Source organism: Sitophilus oryzae, unplaced genomic scaffold, assembly GCF_002938485.1.
Source record: "Sitophilus oryzae breed Bouriz unplaced genomic scaffold, Soryzae_2.0 scaffold_465_pilon_pilon, whole genome shotgun sequence".
In the NCBI taxonomy this organism is placed as follows: Eukaryota; Metazoa; Arthropoda; class Insecta; order Coleoptera; family Curculionidae; genus Sitophilus; species Sitophilus oryzae.
The window spans coordinates 2,036,665-2,063,433 of record NW_022147046.1 but is presented as its reverse complement, the minus strand read 5'-3'; the positions used below and the strand labels follow the sequence as shown (position 1 = coordinate 2,063,433).

The following is a 26,769-nucleotide window of genomic DNA, read 5'->3' as shown; positions in this document are numbered from 1 at the left end:
GGACAAAAGTTAATGGGTGGAAAATATAGGCGAAGGTTGTGAAGACATCTTTAAAAGTCTGTTTTAAACAAAAAAAAAACGCTTAACCGTTGAAGGGGCAATTATCTCCCGGTCTTTAGAAGCAAAAAAAACAGAATAAAGAAAAACGATTAAGTATTTAATGAAAACTTTAAGCATTTTGTGTACGTTAGCCAAAGTTGATTTATTATTAAAAAGCCACGGACAAATTGGCTTCCTCTTAGATTCTTTTTTATTTTATTATCGATTTAGGGCTTTATTAAAGGGGTATAGACATTAATTAATAATAGTTAATTTATAATCACTTACATATTATTTAACCCTCATCTATTTCAAAGCCAATCACATCAAGCACATAACATAAATCATATTTAAAACATTTAAACAACGTTTAAAGTTTCTAACAACACTGTAAACTAAAAAAGTTCGTTATCCACATTGGAACCAATTGAAATTCTAATCTGATTCGATAAATATAAACTAACCTGTTCGATACGTTAAAAATTAGTGAAAAAAACTGGTTTGGTGACGTCACTACGAAGTTATCACTTTATGTGTCACCAACATACAAATAAATAATCTAGCGGGTGTTAGTTTGAATCATTTAATATATAATAAATATGCTAATTATTGCAATTTTCTATATGCTACTACTATGGTAACTAAACAGGCATGACTTAGTAAACAACGTGTAACATTGTACTATGTTCGAAGAATGCTTATAGCAATTTAAAGGTCTATTAAACGTGAGTCAGACACATTCCTTGAATAATTTCTCTGATTAAGTGAGGTTTTCTTGGTCTATTATTGAATTAAAAATATAATACGATGCAGGTTGCAACTTATGCAAGTTGGTTAATTTTTTTTAGCATTAAATGTATGTCATCATGATGAAATAGACTTAATTAAATTTATGTGTGTCTAACTAAACCATCTTAGAATTTAAGTAAATATTTTTCTAGAAGTCTGACTTTTACTCCTAAATACGCATTTCAAATTTGAATGTTTGAACTGATAATAAGCTAAAAATACTTCGTCAAAATTTTAAAAAGAGAAAGAGAAAATCCATGACAGTGACAGTTGTCTCCATCATTTTGATTCGCAGGAAAATAGTATTTTCTGTCATTTTTTTGGGTGTCATTTGTCGAAATTTTCTCTGACGTTGGATAGACTTTATAAACAGACTGCAGCTAAATCAGCACGACATACAGGGTGTCCCAGGCTGAGCGTGCATCAGAAGTTTCTAAAAAACTACAATATCTAGATCGGAGATTTTTTGCACATTATAGTTTCACAACGAGATCTATCGATTAAAACATTTTCAATATGGCGGCACTTCCAGAAATATCGCCACTGACAGCAACTTTCTTATTTTAAATGGGTGCCCCCATTTTTTATTACATATTTAAATTCTTTGTAAAATTTATGAATGAGTATGAATTTTGATATTAAACACTCCATACCTAACATTAACCGGTTTCGAGAAAAAAAATATTTAAAATTTTTAGACGAAAAAACCACCTATCGAAAAAATTTGTATAGCCTAAAATCAAATTTAGTGATTACTAGAGCTACTGTTACATAAAGAGAAGACGTGAAAATATCTATTTCAAAAATTAAATTGTTCAAATGTCATATCATATCATAATAGCGGTGGCTGTCATGGAATTAAGCATAGACTTAAAATAAAATATAGACTGAGCATCTCATTCATAAATAGCTGAAACATGCGGTCAGACAATATCTTGTTATTGTTTTAGGTTATAACGAGTGCGACACGAGCGATAGATAGGTTGTCTCTGTCGTAACGGTCGTTCCCTGACGACTCTGCCGAGAAACACAACACTGTCTTTCGTTCCTCAAGTACACCTGAACTCTCCGTATCATAGCCGGGTAATTTTTTTATTTTAATGAAGCTATAATTAAATTAAAAATATATCGTATTTAAACTTTTTTATATTTTATTAAGATTTAGGACAGGTTTTTTAAATAAAAGTTTAGAAAAAACGTCTTAGAGTCCAAAATGGATAAAAATAATAAAATACACGTTATAGAAGAATTTTTATAATCGAAATTACGTAATTTTTGAAATTAATAATAAATTATTAATTTTAGTCAAACATTTACAACCCCTAATATTAATCAAAACAGGATCTATTCCACAGATATAATAGAATCGGCGACAGGGAGAGAAAAAAAATATGATTGTTGTAATTTTTTTTCTGGTTAAGTGATGTCTTATTGTGTAAATTAGAGAAAACATATATCTGTTCCATTAAAGCAAGGAAGGTGATAGGAAGTGGATAAAATGAAAACTACATTTATTTAACTCGGTACTGTCTTTATTATACCGGGTGAGTCCCAAAAGTGGCTCATCCCCATAATTTGAGACGACCCGGTATATTAAAAAATATTGTTTCATAATGTAATATGATTTTAAAATTTTTGTATGTTATTTTAGATTCTGAAGATAATTTTAGAATAAACCGGAATATATTTTTAATAAAAACATTATTAATTATTAACAGGGTTATAATTATGATTTTGTTACAATGTAAGTAAGTAAATAATGTAATGTAAGAGAAAAAATTCAGATTTTACATTTTGCTAAAATATTATCAAATAAGCGCCTTTCTACAACAACGCCACTGACTCCCAATGGGTAAATTGAGAGTTGCCTACCGGTCGAAAGTCGTTTCAAGACTTAAATAGATTATTTAAGTCAAATTTCTTGCAAATTTGGCACTGGCGAACCATATTTTATAGTTCTTGAACAGAAAAAGTCAATAAAATAAACACTTAAGGACTACAAGCTAAGAAAATGCGTTAATACAGCCGGGGACATAGCGGCAACAAAGCTTTACCGCACACGTGCGACGCGTACTACAAGGTAATAAATGAATGAATGAATAGGCTCCCTCGCCTCTAATCGGTGTTGTCATATTGTAAAGAACTTATCCTTTTTAAATAGTATCCGATTATAATTTAGTAGTATAAGGACTATTTAATACATCTATGGAATATTAAAACCTACTTTATTAAACTGTAGTATTAATATCTCAATATATGTGTATAACAAGAAAAAAAATATTGATAATATTAAAGAGGTGACAACATAGGCTGGATGAGGAAGGCTCGGTCGACTGTAACCAGAAGTAAACATGTGTACAAAAAATATTGTTTGACCGCGTTGAGATGTAAATAGTGTAGTCTATATTTTATTTTAAGTCTATGGAATTAAGCGATTAAAAAATTATCATAAATCATTTTTTTCAAATGGAAACCCACTTTTTATATTTCACTAGTGAAAAAGTTTTTAATTTCCTTACTTTTTAACTATACATGTTCCTATACCTAAAATAAATCGTTTTTAAGTTATTTAAGATTTAGTTTGAAAACGTATATTTTTCTTGATTTTATCTAGTTTCCTTTGACAGTAAGTGTCAAACAGTCAGACAATAATTTATTTCCATCTGTCAGAAAACAAATTATTTGAATTTCCTATACTATAAATACTGCCGGCCCCTTAAGAGTTTAAGAAGTGTATTTATAAAAATATACCTCGTATTTTCGCTCTTTAGTGATATCTAATAGTTGATATTATTAATTAATTATTAATAATATATGATGATCGATAACATACTGCTTTTTGAACAAAGTGTCACAATATGACATAACCAGATCTATTGTTTTACATCACTTGTCTTGACGTTTAATGACGTTAATCATAGGCTAATTGTTAAACCAAGAAAAATATACTCTTTAAAACTAAATCTTAAATAACTTAAAAACGATTTATTTTAGGTATAGGAACATGTATAGTCAAAAAGTAACGACGAACCTTTTTACTAGCGAAATAAAAAAGTGGGTTTCCATTTGAAAAAAATGATTTATGATAATTTATATATAATCTTAATTCCATGACAGCTGCGGCCATTATTGTATGACATTTGAACAATTTAATTTTTGAAATAGATAGCCACATATCTTCTCTTTATGACACAGTGGCTGTGGTAATTACTAAATTTGACTTTTAAGCTATACAAATTTTTTTGACAGGTACTTTTTTTCGTCCAAAAATTTTAAATAGTTTTTTCTGAAAAACGGTTAATGTTAGGTATAGAGTATTTAATATCAAAATTCATAAAATTTTACAGAGAATTAAAGTATGTAATAAAAAATGGGAGCACCCATTTAAAATAAGAAAGTTGCTGTCAACTTCAAGTACTTCCGGAAGTGTCGCCATATTGAAAATATTTGTAATCGATAGATCTTATTGTAAAACAATGATGTGCACAAATCTCCGATCTAGATATTGTAGTTCTCTAGAAACTTCTAATGCACGCTCAGCCTGGGACACCCTGTATAACTAATAGAAAATAAAAATTAAAAATCATAATACTTATTTTTATTAGGATCGTCTTTGTTTTGTTACACACATAAACAAAAATATTTTATAATAAGGCAAATTATGCTTAATTTTAATCCAAGCATTGCTAATTATATCTGACCTATTTTTATTTATCATTAGATAAAAACATAAGATAAGAGAAAATCTTGTACATCCATTGTTTTCATTACCAAGCTCGGTATTGCAACGTTACTCAATTTGACAATTTATTAAATACTGTTAACGCGAAAAATAGACAAGATTTAACAGATAAATAAATGGTTTGTTAGCATGAACTAGAAATCTATTCAATGTTTATCGGCAAAAAGTTCAGAATGTCATTTAAAATACGATTGAATATGTAATTACTGGTTTATATACAGGGTAGTCCGAACTGTACTCCGGAAACTTCAGCAGTATATTTTGCAGAAAAAAATAAATAAAAAAGTTCTTATAAATGTATGTCCTAAAATGCTTAGTTTCGGAGATACAGAGTGTAGAAGTTTCATTTTTATTTCTATTTTTTCCAAATAATTTATGAAGTAACGCCATATTTGGATAAAAATTGGTGTCTGGGAGTTTTTTGACATGAGAAATTTGATTTTGATGTCAATATGACTCATACTTGTACAGGGCGCCACCTTCATAGTTTTTAACTGGTTTGAAAAGTAATAAGGTTGTCCGTACCTGTATAAAATTACTGAGTAAAAAATATACATTTAAGACGTTTTCTACGTAATAAAGGTCTCTTGGTAAAAATCGCTACGAGTAATAGTTCTCGAGATATTTGGAATCGAAATTATAAAACCTGTCATCATTGACATAAATTAAACATGATGACTAAATAGTTACTAGACTGAAATCATAAATTTGAAATGTTTTGGTGCCAAAAGTTCAACAGAAACTGTTTTATCATCATTTTTTGCAGAAAAATTTATGGGTAATTTAAAAAAATAAAAATTTCCCAAATTTATAATTTCAGTCGAATAACTATCTACTCATAACGTGTTTATTTTTTGCCAATAATGGATATGTATTGACTATTTCCATTCTAAATATCTTGAGTAAAGTTGCTCGTAGCGATTTTTACCAAGAGATATTTTTTATGTAAAAAATCACGGAAATGAATATTTTTTCACTCAGTAGTTTGATTCAGGTACGGACGAAAAGTTATTAGTCTTCAAAACCGTTAAAACACATGTACAGTGATGGCCAAAAGTATGGAAACTTTTTACTTTTTAAAATATCACAGAAAATATTGCTATGCTTAAACTCTCAGGAATATAAATGAACAGCTTATCAGCAAATAAAAGTATTCCAAAAATTACACAGCGAAAAAAATCTTTTTAGCAGTTTTTGTAGGAGAACAATAGATTTCTTGTGGCCAAAAGTATGGAAACCATAAATAAATACATTAAAATTATTTAGTTTAAGCTGATAAACGGTACGATTTGCTTCAGATAAATATAAACATCATGCCCAAGTCTAAATATTTCTCTACGGATTTAAAAAATATAATAGTTGAATTATACAAGAGCGGTTATAAACAAATTCAAATAAGTAAAAATTTAAACATTTTAAAAGGCACCGTTTCGAAAATAATTCGTAAATTTAATAAAACAGGGAACGTTTCAACAGCTTTTAAGTCAGGAAGAAAGTTGTGCAACAGGACAATGAAAGTAATGAAGAGAATATCAATGGGAGATCCAAGAAAAACATCCACAGACATTTCTCGAGAAATGGGTGAAAGAGGAATATCGGTGTCTGCACGCACGGTGAGAAGAAGGTTGGATGACATGGGACTTTTTGGAAGAGTTGCGGTGAAGAAACCACTAATATCAAAGAAAAATGGGATGGCCCGATTTAAATTTGCTCAAGATCATCTCACCTGGTCTTATCAGAAATGGAATGCTGTACTGTTTAGCGACGAAAGCAAGTTACAACTGTTTGGTAGTGACGGGAGACGTTATGTCCGAAGACCAAAAGGTACACGGTACAGCCATAAGTACCAGATGCCCACAGTTGCCCACAGTAAAACATGAGGGTGGGAGTATAATGGTATGGGGGTGTTTTTCTCTCTCAGGTGTTGGTCCTCTTGTTAAAATTGATGGGATAATGGACCGTTTTTTGTACAAAGACATAATTGGAGAATAATATGCTGCCTCATGCTGATGAAGAAATGCCATTCAGATGGTTGTTCCAGCAAGACCATGATTCCAAGCACAAATCTCGGTTTGTTCAAAATTGGTTAAATGAACATAATGTTCTACTAATGGATTGGCCCTCACAGTCTCCGGTTCTTAACCCCATAGAAAATTTATGGGACCATTTGGATAGCAAAATTCGAAGCCATTCTATTTCAAATAAAAATGAATTATGGGAAGTGCTAAAAACTAAATGGGCGGCCATTTTCCAGTAAAGATTGTACGATATAGATCGATTCGATACCACGAAGATGTAGAGAAGTAATTAATTCAAAGGGATATTCCACTAAATATTAGTAATTTTTATATTATCTTGAATTTTAATAAACATTCTTCTTAAGTTTCCATACTTTTGACCAAGAAAATATTTATAATTTTTTATATTTTTTGATAGCTGTAATTTTTTATTTAAATGTATTAGGTTTTGTAGGAAATTATTTGTAGGTCACGATTATATAAGTCGTTTTATTTCATATTTTAATTTCTCAGCATAAATGACAAATTAAACAAGTTTCCATACTTTTGGCCACCACTGTAGGTGGCGCCCCCTACAAATAGTAGTCATATGGACATCAAAATCCCCAAATTTCTCATGTCAAAAAACTCCCAGACACCAATTTTCATCCAAATATTGAAGTTACTTCAGAAATTTTTTGGAAAAAAACGAAATAAAAATGAAACTTCTACACCCTGTATCTCCGAAGCTAAGCAATTTTGGATATACATTTATACCAACTTTTTTACTTATTTTTATCTGCAGAATATGCTGCCGGAGTTTCCGGAATACAATTCGGACCACCCTGTATACATAAATCCCATATTGATGAGTTGGTTCAATTCGTTATCGACTATTCAAATAACAAGTGTCAGTATGTTAGATTATCGCTAGGTTATTAAAATTTATTTATGTTCTATTATTTAAATTATGGATAAAAATTGTCAGCTGTATAATCTTTACTAGCGTGTACCAGCGACTTCGTTCGCGTCGAATTAATCATTTGTAATGGTGATGATAAAGCAAAGCAAGAATTTCCATTAACATACAAACTGGATAAAATTTTCTCACATTTATGTCAGCATGAGAAAAAACAATATGGCGACATTATTATATAACCTGGTAATATTTGAGGGGTAGTTTCATCTCATTGGAATTTGACTTTCGAAAAATCCGTTTGCCAAAAATAAGCTTTTTACGTCAAGCAGTTTAAGCAGAATCGTAGTTAAGATATTGCCCAATTTTTTGGAACACCCTGTATGATTTTTTAAAAAAATTCAAAATATGTAAAAAAAACAAATAAATTATGCTTGTCCAAGCGTTTTCCCGAAAGACTAACCGTTTTTTAAATAACAAATATTGTAATATTTGAGGGGCGTTTTCACCCTCTTGGAATTTGAGATTCGAGAAACCCCTCATTATCGAACCTCTGTACCCCACAGTCAATCCGTTTGCCAAAAATCAGCTTTAAATGTCAAGCAGTTTAAGCAGAATCGTGATTACTCAATGGTCATATTTTATGAAACACCCTGTATAAATTTATAAAAAATCTTAAAATATGTAAAACAACAAAATAAAATATACGTGTTTAAGAGTTTTTCCGAAAAACTCACCGGTTTTTAAATAAATTTTTTTCTAATATTTGAGGGATAGTTTCACCTCCTTAGAATTCGAGTTTCGAAAAATCCCTTCTTATCGAACCTCTACACCCTAAAGTCAATCTGTTTTCCAAAAATCAGCTTTTTACGTCAAGCTCTTTAAGCAGGATCGTGATTAATCAATGACCAGATTTTTCAAAACACCCTGTATACATTTTTAAAAAATCTTAAAATATGTAAAAAAACAAAATAAAATATACGTGTTTAAGCGTTTTTTCGGAAACTTGACCGTTTTTTAAATAAAAAATATTGTAATATTTGAGGGGTGGTTTCACCCTCTTGGAACTGGAATTTGGAAAAATCTCTTCTTATCGAACCTCTACACCCTAGAATCAACCTGTATGCCAAATTGAGCTTCTTACGTTGAGTGGTTTGAGCAGGATCGTGATTAATCAGTATGTCAGTCGCTTAAGGATTTTATATATTAGTATAGAATGATGGCTTTGATATACAGAGCAAGTAAAAGATTATTTTTTATTAGTAGAATTTAGTTGAGGTTGGAACCTCTGGCGTCTGGCACAATACATCAACACACTTTATTTAACAACACTGGACAAGCTTTTCACTAATCACGTTAGCATCATCAGTACCTATACCTAGTGCGTCCCAAAGTGGCTCACCCCTATAACTTTTCTATTTTTTCAGAAAAAAAAACGAGATTTGGTATGTTAGTATATGACATAAGTTAGGATTGATTGACGTATTCGATTGTTTTTGGTCACTTCCTGTTTCACCGGAAATAACTACAACTTTTGATTTTTAAATAGCACCCTTGGTATATTTTACTTTATTCAATAGAAAATTACACTCTGAATAGAATGATATATCCATACTTCAACTTTTGAGATTTTCGCTTAAAAGAAAAAATTTTTTTTTTTAAATTTTAATCTAGAGTGACATGGATGTGTTAAAAACACTAATTTTTAATCAAGGAGCCTTGGAAAAATATATTTGATCGTCTAATGTTTGTCGTGTCTTGTCCTGGGGCGCTATTCTGTATAATCGTCGGTATCGGTAAGTTACCGACAGCTATCGGTACGTACGGCCAATGAGCGTCGTGTTGATTGTTGTTGTCATAGTTACCGATCGGCCCTATGGCAGATATCGCAAATTTGTACCGACGACTCTCGGTATCTCTACCGTGAGGTTAACAAGGGCACGGTAGAGATACCGATTTTTGTACCGACAAAAATCGGTATCTCTACCGTACCCTTGTCAACCTCACGGTAGAGATACCGAGAGTCGTCGGTACAAATTTGCGATATCTGTCAAGTAAAAAAAAATACAGAGGGTGTCAATTAAAAATCAAAAGTTGTAGTCATTTCCGGTGAAACAGGAAGCGATCAAAAACAATTGAATGCGTCAATCAATCCTAATTTATGTCATATACATACTAACATACCAAATCTGGATTTTTTATCTGAAAAAAATAAAAAGCTACCTATAGGGGTGAGCCACTTTGAGACGCACCCGGTATATGACCTACTCGTACTTATATCCTTAAATGTCCAGAACAGTTTGTGTAAAATAGGTGGTAATAAATTATTTTTAAAAATTACAACTTACAACTTTTGAAAATAAGTTTGAATCACTCTGTATATTATAATTATAAATATTTTAAGTGTCCGTAATCATTGCCGACACCGACACACTTGGTATATAAATAAAATTAAAAGATCAAATAGGAAATCTGACATGGGCATTTTTTTGAAAAAGTGTGTAAGCTATCCATTGAAGGTTAATGCTGACAAATAAATTTTAAAATTTATTTGCAGATTAATATAATGATTGGTATAAAGATATTATTTATATAAAAAAGAAAAAATATTAATTCGGCGCGACATTCCTTATAGCTATACCAAAGCTATACTTAATTTTTATTAGCAAATATCATAAAATTTGTTATTATTAAATATTGTATGTATATGCAAAGTAAAAAAGTGTAATTTTTCGACAGGTTATAAAATTCGTAAATTAATATCACAGCATTACAACATAACCATGTTAAATATTTGACAAAAAAAACTTTTCATAAAGGTCAGGATCAAAAATTTCAAAAACTTGGCATTCATTTGCATTTTTAAGAAGATTCAGATCTTAATTCACTAGTTTCTATCTTATTGTCTTTTGTAAAAATATTTTTTGGAAAATGTATTTTTCCAAAGGAGAAACAAACTATACAGGGAGTTCCAATATTCCGTGAACCTAGAATGACTACGTATTTTTTGGATCAATATAAGATAATTGTACAGGGTGGGTCAAATTCGACGCTTTTAAATGGAAACACCCTTTTCTATAGGAGATAGACAAAAACTAATATCGGTGTCTGGAGCTCAATTTTTGTCAAAAACATGATAGTGAAAACCGCATATCGATATCTGTTACCGTTTCAGAGTTACGGGGTGTTTTTCAAAAATATGCATTATTAACAAATCGCTGTAACATTTTTGCTATGGAAAATTTTGTATTTTTATGAAAACATTTCCAAAGCACCTTTTTACGTAGAATTTAATGGTTTAAGTATAATTTTTTTAAAATTAATAATTTAAGAATTCTCAACAGAAAATTTGATTTTTTATATGGGACACCCTGTATATTTTTAATTTATTGAAAATAATTTAAAATTACCTTTCCAAAAATATAACACACTTGATATTTTGCTCGATTCCTCTTCGAGATATAGAGTATGTAAAAATTTGCCCGCTTTAAATAAGTAGGCTTCGAACGGCACCGGCTGTAATGCAAAAAAATTCTAGCTGCGAGCATCAATTAAAACGAAAATAATATTTGCTGAGAGATGCAGAGTTTTATAACAATTTAAAATATATTTAACCTACATCAACATATTTAAACTATACCTAATAACAAAAAAAATAAATAGCAAACCAAGACATGAGATTTTGCATAGGTGTTCGACATATCGACCGTCTTCTGTTTTGAACATTTCTCGCGGAATTCATTAACTCAGTAGGAGTGAAACATACCCTCTCATAACTGCTAATTATTTCTAATTCTTGTCTAGATTATACGGAAGAATAAAGAACCTTTATTCTTCCGCAAATATATCCATAGGATTAGACCTATGGACACTAAGTCAGGCGGCCTCGACGGCCAACGGCTGGGATCTTAGTTAGCTATTCAATTATTTTTGAAATTGGCTGCAAAAATTTGCTGATAACTTCAGCGTTCAGAGGCGGTGCGTCGTCTTGCTGAAAAAAATATGTTTTCGAGTTCCATTAAGGGCATATCCGATAAGAGGTCCAAAGCCTACTAGTTAAAAGTGGAGAACTTTTAAAAATTCTGTATTTCGAAGGGGATTATAACAAAATATCAAATGTGCTATATTTTTGGAATGGTAATTTTAAATTCTTTTCAGTTAATTAAAAATATAGTGGGTGTCCCAAATAAAAAATCAATTTTTCTGTTGATAACTCTTAAATTATTAATTTAAAAAAAAAATATACTTAAACCATTAAATTCTAGGTAAAAAGGTGCTTTGGAAATGTTTTCATAGAAATACAAAATTTTCCATAGCAAAAAAGTTACAGCGATTTGTTAAAAATGCACATTTTTGAAAAACACCCCGTAACTCCGAAACGGTAACAGATATTAATGTGCGGTTTTCACCATCATGTTTTTGATGAAAATTGAGCTCCAGACACCGATATTAGTTTTCGTCTATCTCTTATAGAAAAGGGTGTTTCCATTTAAAAGCGTCGAATTTGACCCAGCCTGTACATAATTTACTTTTATACAAAAGCGCTTCGTATGTTTGTTAGAGGACATCAATCAAAAATAAACCCGAACGTTAATTAATCTAAAAATTATTATTTTTTAAGCTTTTTATGAAGCTTATTGTCAAATATAATTTGTAATACTAACATAAAATTCCATATTTTCGCCAACTAAAGTATTACAGCTAAAATTTATGTAGGGGTGAGGGTAGTTTTCACCCTTTCCGTACTTTTTATTGAATTTTTGGGAAAGTTGAATGTTAGAGCACTTGGCAAAACATAGACACCTAAAATCTCATTCAAATCGGAGTAACGGTTCTTAAAATATCTGAAAAAATGTGTTTACTTTTTAAATTTTAATGCCCTCTAGCGGATAAACGAAACACTTTTGTATAGAGGTAAATTGTATACAATTAACTAATTTTGATAGCAAAAATACGTAGTAGTTCTATGTCCACGGAATATTGGGACACCCTGTATACCTAACGATTAACCCAATAAGAAGACTAAAAGTGAACAGAAAAAAAGTACATAAAAATGACAACTACTAAAGACTACTGAAGTTAAAGCTGGAACTGAAAGACTATTTCTGAGACCACAGCATACCTAGTTCACTCGCAGTATCACGCGTTGTATAAAATCAAATTCTTATAATATTTCTATAATGGTTCTATACCTATAGAAAGGTTTAAAAATCACAAGGAACATACCCAAAAATGTTGAAACTAGTCAGCTGCATGTCTCTTACAAAACCATTAATTCCGTCCACCAAAGTAACTGATAGAAAGGTTGAAAAACCTCAAACACCACAACTAGGCAAAGTACAATACTGGCACTAGCACACTTAAGGAAGCCACTACTAAAGATAAACCACGCTGAACTCGATAGATAAACGCGGCTTAAAGACACAGAAACGTACTATCGTAATAAATGGGAGAAGCTACACTGCCCGATTTAAAAATGACTGGCGTTTGAGTAATGTTAGACGCAGAAATCTAAAATTAAATGGATGAAGAGATCGGTGGCGCCTTAGAACCTACTAGGGTCATAGGATTAAAGTCTAAAAATAACAGGAATGTAAGAAATGAAGAATGTGCTAATACTCCTAATGCCAATTTAATATCCAAATTTATTGTATTCCAGTAATCACCCTGCCGTTTAACCCCCATAAAGCACTAAATCATATACCCTTCCTAGATACCACTGTACAGAGTGTCCCAAATACGAGCCCCATTATTGAGATACGTATAGGGTGATTCACGGCGATGGTTCGTAGCCAAAAATGTTGGTTAGACGTTTATGAAGAAGTTTAAATCAGGTTAGACGTGTCACGTTTATGAAGAACCGGTGATAGATCTTTTTTGAAAATTTTGATTTTTACATAACGGCACCTGCTCCATCTTTCTACAATATTTTCAGCATTACAATGTTGCCGCATCATTCTAAAAGTTGTAGCATCTTTCTTATTTTAAATGGAACACTCACTACAGGGTTGTTCACCACATACGACACGGATTATTGTAGCTAAACGATTAGATTTTTGCAATAAGTTTTGAGTTCAAAATACAGTAATAATTTTAATGCTTCATTTTTCTAGGCGTATTTAAGTTTTTAAAACCAAATATTGTACTGAAGTATTTCTATTTACTAAATTTTGTGTTTGGTTTGCAACAGTAATAAAAATTATCCTACCTTATACAGTGTCTAAAAATTAATTTTCAATAATTACTAGTTTTAAACGGCAATAACTTGTTTAATTTAAATGGAACATCCTGTATATTGTACGAGAATCAGATGTACAGTTTAATTGTCTATCAAATTGTATTATTTCATTTTATACCTGTTTCTTCAAGTTTTCGTAGATTTCTTCTTCTTATAATTTAGACCTCATTTATCAATATACCCATGGAATATTGAGATTTTAGAATATTTTTAAAGATGTAACAAATTTTTAAAGAGTACAGATACTAATATTGTCGATATAGTTTGTTTATTTAATTAAAAAATAAAAAAAAAAACCGTTTAAATATATGTTTGTTAAAGAGGACCAATTAATATGTATGATTACAGTATTCAAACTACATTAATTGACTGTTTGCGTTGATTAATAATAATTGCTCCAAATACTAAAAAACTGAATTTTGTATGTGTATTAGATAATGTAAATTAAACAAGTTATTGCCGTTTAAAGCTAGAAATTATTTAAAATATATTTTTAGACACTCTGTATGAGGTAGTATTATTTTTATTATCGCAACACAATAACTGATCGATAAATAAACTTCAGTAAATATTTAGTATTAAAAACTTTGTTACCCTTGGAGGAATGAAACCTTAAAATTTTTACTGCAATTTCACCAAATTGAAAATATTTCAAAAACGTAAAGGTTTTAGGGTGATAAACCTTAATCAAATTTGCCTTTCTTTTAATCGTAGAAACTAAAAATGGAATAATATATAGGGTGTTCCATTTAAAACATTACAACTATGATATTTTTTTATTTATTTGGGACACTCTGTCTCTTGTAAAAATATTTTTAAATTGTAGCTCAAATAGTGCTAAATCTAGTCGTTTAGCTACAAAACTCCGGGTCGTATGTGGTGAACAACCCTGTATATTATTATATTTTTGAAAACTAGGGTTGGAACCTTATTTTTCACAATTAGTTACTCATTTTACTACAGATGTAATAGATTATATTTAGCTTAGATATATTATCTTCATTTCAGTAGTATATACGAAAGTTTTTAAAACAGTTTATTATTTTCTACACAAATTTTCCTACAAACGCAAAAACCGGCAACAGTGTATGCCGCTTTTGATTTTGTCTCTCTGCCTATCAACCGGTCATTTGTATTATTCTCTGTCTTGCACGTTAAAATCCAGATCACACTTCTAAAATGACCAAATCGGTATGTAATACGTTTGACGAAAATATCTTCGGATGAAAAATCCGCGTTTACGTATTGAAAATTTATTCGTGTTAAACATAGAATAAACAACAAAAATAAAAATTCTTTTATAGGTACTGAATATGTCGTATGATCGAAAAAAGTAGTTGGCTTGGAAATGACGATTATTGACATTTACCATAATATTTACATATGAAATAACAGATCGATCATTTCCAACTGTGGCGCCGTTCTTTGTTTAATCATATACTGTACCCAAAATCTCTTGATCTCTCCGACAACCACTCACTCTGTCGACTGAAAGCAGAACTACGATACAGTATTCTTTATCCGCTGCGCTGTAAACGACTCAATGATCGGCGCGCAGCGCGAGTTTAACTAAATCTCGAACAAAATCGCCCATAAGGTTGCGCATATTCTTATTTCTTTAATCAACGGTTAGGCTATATTTCCATTCCAAAACCCAGAATGAGAGTTTTAATCATTCGCTGATGATGCTCACATGGTTAGCGAAATGCGCGTCCAATGCAAAGGTAAAGTGTTTTGGTGTATTGTGGTTAATTAGTGTTATATTTTGTTTTCTGATGTTCAAAGTCATACTACCACCGAATTACTGGATTCACAATTGATTGGTTCACACCTGATAACGGTCAGTGATGTGATATATCACTACTACTAGAAAACACAAATACACAATTCGTGCTATACATATATCAGTCACTTGAAATCGTCATTTACTCATTAAACAACAAAAACAGGACGCTGGCCATGTATTTGGATTTGTCCAAAGCATTTGACAGTGTCAACCATCAAATACTTCGCCGGAAACGTATGGTGTGAGAGGTATGGCTTTAAATTTAGTAGAATCCTACTTGGAGGGTCGAAATCAACAAGTAGTAGAGAAAGATAGTTTTGGGAATGTTTCGAAGTCTAACAGGGTTGTAACTGAGCGTGGTGTCCCACAAGGCTCTATACTGGGGCCATTGTTATACGTACTATACAACAATGAAATTCCTTTTGTTACAAAAGAGTATACCGTCCTATATGCCGATACCTCTATAGTTTTTAGTGAGGACGATGATAAATTATTGTTGTGTAAAGCTACAGATTTGCTACATGCCTTGCAAGAGTACTTTGTAGCAAATTATTTATCATTAAATGTTGCAAAAACACAGTTAATGCTTTATGAAAAACGAGGTAGCAGTTCATTTGAAATGACGTACAATGGACATAAAATTGTTTCTACAGACACGGTAAAGTTTTTGGGTGTGCTTGTGGACAAAAAATTGGATTGGAAGGCTCATGTATCTAATGTCTCTGTGGGGATTGCCAGATATACGAGCCCTAACAACTATATGTTGGGACAAGATCTTGTTTGCAATAAAAATAGTAATTTGTTAAAACGACTCAATTTATTTTGTTTATTATTCTAAATTCAAACATTACAATATTATCTAGACAATTTTACTATATTTTTATAACTTTGCAAACAAATCACTTTTGATAATAGCTTATTTTGCCAAAATCAAGCCAAATTTGCTGACAACTATATATTGGGACAGCATAACAAGAAATTTGTTTAATACGGAGTTACATCACCTTTCGCCTTAACAACTGCCTGAATTCTTAATGGCACTGTATTTACCAAAGATTGGCACATTTGAGGAGAAAAATTATCCCAAATTTCCTGCAGTTTTGTCCGCAAATCAAAAATTGTTCGTTGAGTGTGGTTTCTTAAATATTGATAATTTTATGCCACACAGTTTCTAACATTGAGGTCCGGACTACTTGCAGGATGGGGTAGAACTTTTATATATTATTATTACCGAACCAATTTTTAGTTGATTTTGCTGAATGGCACAATGCTCCATCTTGTTGGAAAATATAGTCTTCGTTTGGAAGCAATTCTTGAGCACTAGGCAAAACTGAGGTCTCAAGTATATGTTGATATTTTTGGGCGTTAACAGTGCCATCTATATTTTTTTTTGCCCAAACCTCTTGCTGACATGCAATCCCAAACCATAATCCCCTTAGGAAATTTAACAACCCTCTTTAAGCAATCTTTATGAAAGGCTTCTGCTTTATTTCGTATTATTCGTTTTCGATGATCTCCAACGCAAACATCAAATTTAGACTCATCGCTAAATATGACCTTATTCCAATCATTTTGTGTCCACGATAATTTAGATTTTGCCTAATTGTACCGATTTTTCTTTTGAATTTCTGTTTTTTTTCGGTTTGTTGTTTTCTGTCGGTTTTTCTTTGGCCTAAATAAGAATTTGTATCAATAATCTTCAGATAATTGATTATCCACACTTATTTTGTGTGGTCTGTGTGTGACACAAAATAAAGTTTACCTTGTAAAACCCCAGACCGCATTTACGGATACATTTTCGGCAACATTCTCTTGATATATTTAAACCAGTTACAGTATTCCATTTAACTGTTACTTCGCGAAGAGTACTTCTTCTCACAGACTTGCAAATTTTAACTAAATTTCGTAAATCTCTCTGAGATACAACTTTTTGGCCTTCCCGAACTTTTACCTCTAACGTCTACATTGGCAGATTCGCCGTATTTTTTATTATATTTAAAGACCGTGGTTTTTGGAATACTTAAATCATCAGAAATTTTTCGAATTGTTTTTCCCGTACTGTATTGACGATTGATAATTTCGCGTAGTTTTTGATTGGTAGCTTTTCCACGGACCATTACTTTGGATTAAATTAACAAAATTGAAAATTAAAAAAATTAAAATTTCTTACAGTAAATCTCACTACTCAAAGTATCGAGTCACTTACAAGCTGTCAATGCTGAAGTAAACAGTTTGCGACATTTGTGACGTTTATAGCAATGCCGCCTATGATATTAATTATTTAAAAATAAGTACTTGTCCCAACATTTAGTTGTCAGCAAATTTGTCCTTTCATGAACAAAATCCGCTACTGTAAATATGGATTGATTTACAAATTCATAAAAATATTGTTAAGTTGTTTAGAATATATGGCTATGTTTATATTTAAAAAATTAAACATATATTTTTCAGTCATTTTGAAAAACCAGGGCAATAATTCCAAAATATGACCTTAACCCAACATATAGTTGTTAGGGCTCGTAGTTATGCCCTCAAAATAATTGCGGAAAATGTTGGAACGGAAGCAGCTATAACTGCATATCATGCCTATGTATAGTCTACATTAAAATATGGGATCATTTTTTTGGAGAAATTCAACTGACATTTCGAGAGTTTTGGTGATACAGAAGCGATGCATCAGAAATATTTTCAAGCTTCAATATCGAGAAAGTTGTAAGAAAACATTTATTGAAAACAACATTTTAACTGTAGTGTGCCTTTACATATTGAATGCAATACTGTTTGTTCATGAAAATAAAGACCTTTTCAATCATAATAAGCTAGAGCATGATTATGATACAAGGAACAAGCTAATAGTAATGGATGAGAGGTGTAACTTTATATTCAGAAAAATGTTAAGAACTCCTCAATATCTCTATATAACAGTCTTCTTGAAACTGTTCGCTTGCTTCCTATAAACTTATCAAAAACAGCTGTAAAAAAAGTACTTGATAAGTAAAGCGTTTTATTCAGTTGACGAATTTTACCACGACAATGACAGGATTAATTTGTTATTAGTATAAATATAGAATTTTGTATATACCTATATATTTTTTCTCCTTTTTTGTATTTTTTGTTTGTTAACTACTAATCGTATATCACGTATATGATTATATATTTTTTCTTACTTCTCTGTTAATTCATTTATGTTTTATTATTCATAGTAATGTAATAGTGAACATTTTTGACATGTTCTACACACTTCGGGGTATTTGTATGTAACATCTGTTATTATACTTAGAACTAATAAACTATTATGTATCTATCTATCTATATCTGCTTGAAACGTGTAAATTTTCAAAATTAAAAGGAAGTTATTTAATTTCATTAAAAGTTATGTTGTAAATGTTTACGAGTATATTCCCAAAAGACTACAAACACAAACCCACCACAAATGTACAGAAAATACAATTTAGTATTAGTTTGCTAAGGAATTCGGATGTTTACGTGGATGTAAAAAATTACACACTCTGGAAATGATTCTTATTTTTTCCAATTAATCTAGAGCGGAATGTTCGTTTCTTAAAGATACCTAAATAACAAAGTATTCTATTTTGAAAACAATTAGATCCATTGTTCATTCGAAAGATTAAACGAAAAATTCCGTGTATGAATTATAACAAACGTAATTACTCTAGTTGCCGCGCTTTTTTATTAGCCTATTTTACTATCAAGTTAAATGAACAACTTAAATTACACAAAAGGTTCAAGGCTCTAAAAATACTTTCATCTCCAAGTCCAAGCCAAAAACAAACATCGGGAAGAGGAAATCAAGAAAATAAAATCATCTCAAAAGGTATAACTTGTTTCGCAATGAATCACTGTAACGGAGCCTGAATCATTTATACTGATGAAAACCAAAATACTTAACACGTACCTCGCGTTTTAGTAGACTTAAAATTATCAGAAGTAGTGCGTCATAAAATTTCTCTTTCTTATAATTTGAAAAGATGAATTTATAATTTCTTTATGAATATGACACACCTTCATTATGGTCATTATGATTTTAATTGTTGGTTTTAATAATTTTATTACTAATAATAATTAACTAAACAACGAGATACAAAAAATAATTTATAAAAAAATATTGACCCAAGCATTTATTGAAAAAATTTGAAAGAAAATCGAAAACACAAACCACAGACAATAATAATTAATAATTAATGAAGAAAAAAATTAATGAAGAAATTAAACACAATATACAGGGTGGTCCGAACTGTATTCCGGAAACTTCGGCAGCATATTCTGCAGATAAAAATAAGTAAAAAAGTTGGTATAAATATATGTCCTAAAATGCTTAGTTTTGGAGATACAGGGTGTAGAAGTTTCATTTTTATTTCGATTTGTTTCAAATAATTTCTGTAGTAACGTCAATATTTAGATGAGAATTGGTTTCTGGGGGTTTTCGACGTGAGAAATTTGATTTTGATGTTAATATGAGTCCTACTTGTAGAGGGCGCCACCGATACATTTTTTAAATGGTTTGAAGAGTAATAACTTTTTGTCCGTACCTGTATAAAACTACTGAGTAAAAAAATATAAATATGACCGAATAAAAACGGCGTCAGCGATGGCTATGAAATGACCATTCCATGACATTTCCCATATAATTTTACATATAAAATGACAACAATCTTCATTTCATAGCCATCGCTGACGCCGTTTTTATTCGATCATACGGTAGTTATTAGACTGAAATCATAAATTTGAAATGTTTTTGTGTCAAAAGTTTAACAAAAACATTTCAAATCATCATTTCTTCGAAAAAAAAAATTATGATTAATTTAAAAAAATTAAAAATTCCAAAATTAATCTATTCAGTCAAGTAACTATCTACACAAAATGTTTATTTTTTTGTCAATAATGATATGTATTGACTATTTCCATTCTAAATAGTTTGAGAACGCTCGTAAGATATTTATCAAGAGACATTTTTTACGTAAAAAATAAGGGAAATGTATATTTTTTCGCTCAGTAGTTTTATACAGGTACGGACGAAAAGTTATTACTCTTCAAACCAGTTAAAACTAGTAGTGGGAACTATCGAATGAATACTATCGAAACATTCGATAGTTGCAATTCATTCGAATAATTCGATAGTTAAAAGAAAACGTTCGTAGTAAGAAAACATTCGTTGAAAACTATTCGAATAAAAATTATCGAATATAGTCGGTCCAACGAGAAGATCCTTGACAGTGATAGATGTGTCTGTCATTTTAATTTCAAAGTAGTTTATTTTATTTTACAAAGAAATAAGTTGGTACAACTGGAACGCATAGCAGGAAATATTTAAAATTTGATTGACAAGATGACAAGTGATTACTTCAAAATATTGTGAAAAAAACTGTATGAAACTGAAAAAATGTAATCGAGTTATTTTATTTAATAAAAACGGTATGTGTTAATACAAAACAAACAAGAACAAGACACTACATACCAAAAAATATAAAAAGAACTATTATTTACTTTCAAGCTTTATGAAACTACCTGCATTTTGTAATATTCCACAGGAATAAATAAAACAACATAGGTAAATAAAACAAACTATTTTATTAATAATAACACCTACCAAATTTTATACCTTAAAGGTTGATTAATTAACTTTAATCTTAATTTTTTAAACCAGTACCTTTTGACATTATTTTCTGCAGTACTAAAATCCATTATTTACCTATCGTGTGATGTCGATATTTTACAGCTACTCCAGTTTTTAGTATGTGTTTAGTTTGATCCTTCTACCATATACGAGATGCACTTATCTACGACGAAATGGTATACAAACTTTATCGATGGCAACTTCATTGGTGTATAAGACTTTCTGCCTGGGCAGCGAGTATTAACCATAAACTGTGCTCTGGGTCTACAGTTAATTTTCACTCGATTTTCCTCCACTTGACTTCAAAAGACACAAAACACACGTAATAATACGAATCAAAATGCATCATCTTCCAAAACGCAGGGTATTTAACAAAAACAAAAGTTGACACAAAATTATAACCTATAATCTGGCAAGACTTTGACAAGCGTCAAAAATGACAAAAATCTAAAGGCGAGTTTATACGCATCGGCGTCCGTTTGTCGTTCATCATTCCGTCAAACCAATAAAATTGAAATACGATCTGTCATTTTTAAATAAACCAATAAAACTGGTTAAAAACAACAAGACACGACGCATGACGGATTTATATTTAAACCCATCCATAGATTACTTAAAAATTATTAGAAACTTTTTTTAGTAAAATAAATAGATTGGTATGGGACGTCATCTGCTTTTCTTCTGTCATCGTCTGTCGAAATCTTACCTGAGAAAAAAAACAGAGTATAGATCCGTCATCTGCCTTGAAATATTGTATTCTAGTAATTCGGCAGCAAAAACCATTCATTTATAAAATTCATTCATTTATGAAATTCATTTATTCGTCAGGATCGATTATAATAAAATATTAACTGAATTTTAGTTGTCGCCCGGCGACGTAGGTTTCTTTCCGAGAAACCCGACAGCGGTCGGTGGCAATGCTATGAAAGAAGCCGGCATCTTTGATTTTTTGCGGAGTCAGATATAGATTAGGACACATTATTTTTTTTTATTGAGGTGCTAGTATTTACACAGAAAATACATTATGAAGGGCGCTGTTGCCAGATTTTGGTATTAGTTGATATTAGCAAAGAATATTATTGTTTGACTTTAGTTAGTTAGGGATAGTATGTCTATATATTCTGCATTTTTTTTATTAATATTCTGTTGTTACACTGCAATAATACTTGTTATTTTGGATGTAGGAAAATTATTTTTAATGTTTTAAGCAAAGACTGGTTTAATAAATAATAATAACAGTAAAAATAATATAGTCTCTAAATTTTTTGGGGGGCAACGTTGGTTTATTAAATAATAATAATAATTACAGAACTAATTTGTTATATTAACAACAAATTTTAAAATCATGAAATATAAACATTTATTAATCTTCTAAGCATACAGTGTAATGGACAAAAATATAAATAAAAATTAGAAATCAAAATTATTTATATTAGGTGCTTTATATTACTGTTTAAAAATTATATTTACTTTTACTGGCATTTACTTTAAAAAAAAAATGAAATATTTCTTCGCAAAAAACTACATGTAAGAGAATTAGCATAAAAAAATACAAACATCGTTAACTTTTTTTTTAAATTGGCACGTGTAAAACTTTTATTTTAATTTTCTCACCCCATAGTTTGAGTTCGATAACCATTTACTTAACCACATTACTTAAATATGATTATTAAGTTCAACTAATTCATATTATTAAAACATCTAAAATACAAATACGTATTTTTAAAATTAATTGTAAGTTCATCTCATCTCTCTTAAAAATTGCTACTTCTCAAAATTTCCCATTAACAAATAGACCATATATCATATAAAATTAAATAATTGAAAGATCAGACTACGGAAAGCCACACAAATTTTCGGAAAAATTTTGACCACCTGCACATGCACACAATCGTCAATAAATAAAATTAAAAAATAACTACTATTTTAGTATTTTAACTATTTTAATAAACGCAAAAATAGTACAGTATTTATACGGCTAAGTTATAAAAATTTGGAAGAACTAATAATGCCACTGACGCATACAAAAATCAAACGAATACTAAATTTCATTTATCAAAAGCATTCGATAGTCGTGGCTCAACGATAACCATTTAGTCGCACGGCGAGGTTGTCACATATGCTTTCGTATACAAATGAATGAATGATTTTATTCGAATAAAACTATTCGATAGTTGAAATTATTCATTCATTAAACATTCGATAGTCTAATTCATTCGATAGTTCCCATCGCTAGTTAAAACACATGTAGCCCCCTACAAGTAGGAGTCATATTGACATCAAAATCAAATTTATCATGTTAAAAAACTCCCAGACACCAATTTTCATCCAAATATTGACGTTACTTCCGAAATTATTTGAAAAAAAAATCGAAATAAATATGAAACTTCTACATCCTGTATCTCCGAAACTAAGCATTTTAGGACATACATTTATACAAACTCTTTCACTTATTTTTATCTGCAGAATATGCTACCGAAGTTTCCGGAATATAGTTCGGACTACTCTGTATAATTAACAATTCCATATACAGGGTGGTCCGATGGTCCGAACTGTATCCGGAAACTTCGGCAGCATATTCTACAGCTATAAAAATAAGTAAAAAAGTTGGTATAAATGTATCTATGTCCTAAAATGCTTAGTTTCGGAGATACAGGGTGTACGAGTAGAAGTTTTATTAAAAATACTAGCCAAGTACACGAGTCGTGAGAACGCGCCATAAAAAAGGTGTCTTGGTAAAAATGGCTAAGAGTAATGGTTCTCGAGGCATTTTGAATCGATATTATCAATACCTGTCATCACTGACATAAATTAAGCACGTTGACTAAATAGTTATTAGACTGAATAAAAATACAAGAATAATTTCTTAAAAAAATAGTTATGGCATATGCATTTCTCAGCAAAGTGAGTAAATTCAAACTAGCATTACCTGCATTATCGCAACGAAATACACATTTTCGGTTGGCATCAGACATTCTTGTATTCTCTCATCTCGAATACATGGTGAATTTGAAATAAGTGCAAATTATGGAGGATAGAGATATCTACCCTCCATAGGGCGAATATTTCTAGGGACGGTATATTTCGATCCCAGGAACACGCGTTTTTGTTTTGAAAAAAGTTTTATTTCGCGAAAAAAATTGAAACGTAGGTATATTTGGAAATTTGTTTGGAAAATGTTTAAATTTTCAGTTAAAAAACATAATATTTGTATTGTGTTGACAGTATATCGTCGGTGAAATATGATAAACTGCTAACTCCATTATTCCTAATTTTACAGGAGAGCAAAAAAACGGTACAAAAAAAATATGTACACATGTAGGAAGTATTTTTATGCGTTAATATGATAAAGAGATAAGAATTTTATTTGCTGGGGAATAATAAAACTCAATATTTTGTGTTACATCATTTTTTTCGGACACAATAGAGAGCTAGCAGATATTCGTCTTGCGGAAATAAGAAATAAAAATACACTTCTGGAGGTAGCAACCTTTATTGTTTGAAATTTTGAAAATGGAATTGAATATTACCCAAACAGATTTAGAAATAATCAATTAAATTTAAAAAATATGATAATAACCATATATTTATAATATCGTCGGTCTAGAAGCAAAACATACAAGTTCAAAAACGAATAAATTTTTAATGTATTTTTAAAGAACTGAAGCAGCAGCATTTTTGACTTCATGAATATGAAAATAATTTAAAAATTAAACTTATAATTCTTAGAAGATATGGTAGAATCCTTCCATGCTTATCCTAATTTTTATACAATGGTATCCTAATTTTTATACAACGCCGATCGATGTATTGCTCGTATAATATAGAGAATTTCGTTTTTCCCCTTACCCTTTACGGATACCCCGTATTTACAGAACGAATCGACGCAGGGTCGGACTGGCCATATTATATACAGTGGTGGTCAAAAGTAAGGAAACTTTTTTAATTTGTCATTTATGCTGAGAAATTAAAATATGAAATAAAACGACTTAATTAAATCGTGAATTAATATAATCGTGACCTACAAATAATTTCCTACAAAATCTAATACAATTAAATAAAAAATTACCAGCTATCAAAAAATATATAAAAAATTATGAATATTTTCTTGGTCAAAAGTATGGAAACTTAAGAAGAATGTTTATTAAAATTCAAGATAATATAAAAATTACTAATATTTAGTGGAATATCCCTTTGAATTAATTACTTCTCTACATCTTCGTGGCATCAAATCGATCAATCTCGTACAATCTTTACTGGAAATGGCCGCCCATTCAGTTTTTAGCACTTCCCATAATTCATTTTTATTTGAAATAGAATGGCTTCGAATTTTGCTATCCAAATGGTCCCATACATTTTCTAGGGGGTTAAGATCCGGAGACTGCGAGGGCCAATCCATTAGTGGAACATTATGTTCATTTAACCAATTTTGAACAAACCGAGATTTGTGCTTGGGATCATTGTCTTGCTGGACCAACCATCTGAGTGGCATTTCTTCATCAGCATGAAGCAGCATATTATTCTCCAATATGTCTTTGTACAAAAAACGGTCCATTATCCCATCAATTTTAACAAGAGGACCAACACCTGAGCGAGAAAAACACCCCCATACCATTATACTCCCACCCCCCATGTTTTACTGTGGGCATCTGGTACTTATGGCTGTACCGTGTACCTTTTGGTCTTCGGACATAACGTCTCCTGTCACTACCAAACAGTTGAAACTTGCCTTCGTCGCTAAACAGTACAGTATTCCATTTCTGATAAGACCAGGTGAGATGATCTTGAGCAAATTTAAAGCGGGCCATCCTATTTTTCTTTGATATTAGTGGTTTCTTCACCGCAACTCTTCCAAAGACTCCCATGTCATCCAACCTTCTTCTCACCGTGCGTGCAGACACCGATATTCCCCTTTCACCCATTTCTCGAGAAATGTCTGTAGATGTTTTTCTTGGATTTCCCATTGATATTCTCTTCATTACTTTCATTGTCCTGTTGCACAACTTTCTTGGTCTTCCTGACTTAAAAGCTGTTGAAACGTTCCCTGTTTTATTAAATTTACGAATTATTTTCGAAACGGTGCCTTATAAAATGTTTAAATTTTTACTTATTTGAATTTGTTTATAACCGCTCTTGTATAATTCAACTATTTTATTTTTTAAATCCGTAGAGAAATATTTAGACTTGGGCATGATGTTTATATTTACCTGAAGCAAAACGTACCGTTTATCAGCTTAAACTAAATAATTTTAATGTATTTATTTATGGTTTCCATACTTTTGGCCACAAGAAATCTATTGTTCTCCTACAAAAACTGCTAAACAGATTTTTTTCGCTGTGTAATTTTTGGAATACTTTTATTTGCTGATAAGCTGTTCATTTATATTCCTGAGAGTTTAAGCATAGCAATATTTTCTGTGATATTTTAAAAAGTAAAAAGTTTCCATACTTTTGGCCACCACTGTATATGTATAACTATTAGGGGGGCCCAGCCTTCGCGGGCCCCCTTTATAGTTCATTATTTATTCTTAACAATATTTGCTTTAGCATTGCATTATGGCATTTGCATTGCATTGGTTTACCTTGCATTAGGGTTGTTCCCTGATTTCTATACAGAGTGAATCTTA

At 30.8% G+C, this 26,769-nt stretch overlaps 1 protein-coding gene across 6 annotated transcripts in view; it reads right to left on the bottom strand.

Moving 5' to 3' along the window:
* Nucleotides 1–26,769, bottom strand: part of LOC115885865 (transmembrane and coiled-coil domains protein 2) — a 69,385-nt gene that overhangs the window by 22,731 nt on the left and 19,885 nt on the right. For 4 of the 6 annotated variants that reach the window (XM_030904891.1, XM_030904892.1, XM_030904894.1 and 1 more), the window contains exon 1: nt 12,710–12,847. The exons of 1 other annotated variant lie outside the window; for it this stretch is intronic. In XM_030904891.1, coding sequence (XP_030760751.1) covers nt 12,710–12,738 — 29 coding nt within the window. In that variant the 5' untranslated portion in view covers nt 12,739–12,847. Of the gene's footprint in view, nt 1–327; nt 457–12,709; nt 12,848–26,769 lie in introns of those variants that run through there. One more of the 6 variants, XM_030904896.1, reaches the window with a different exon arrangement.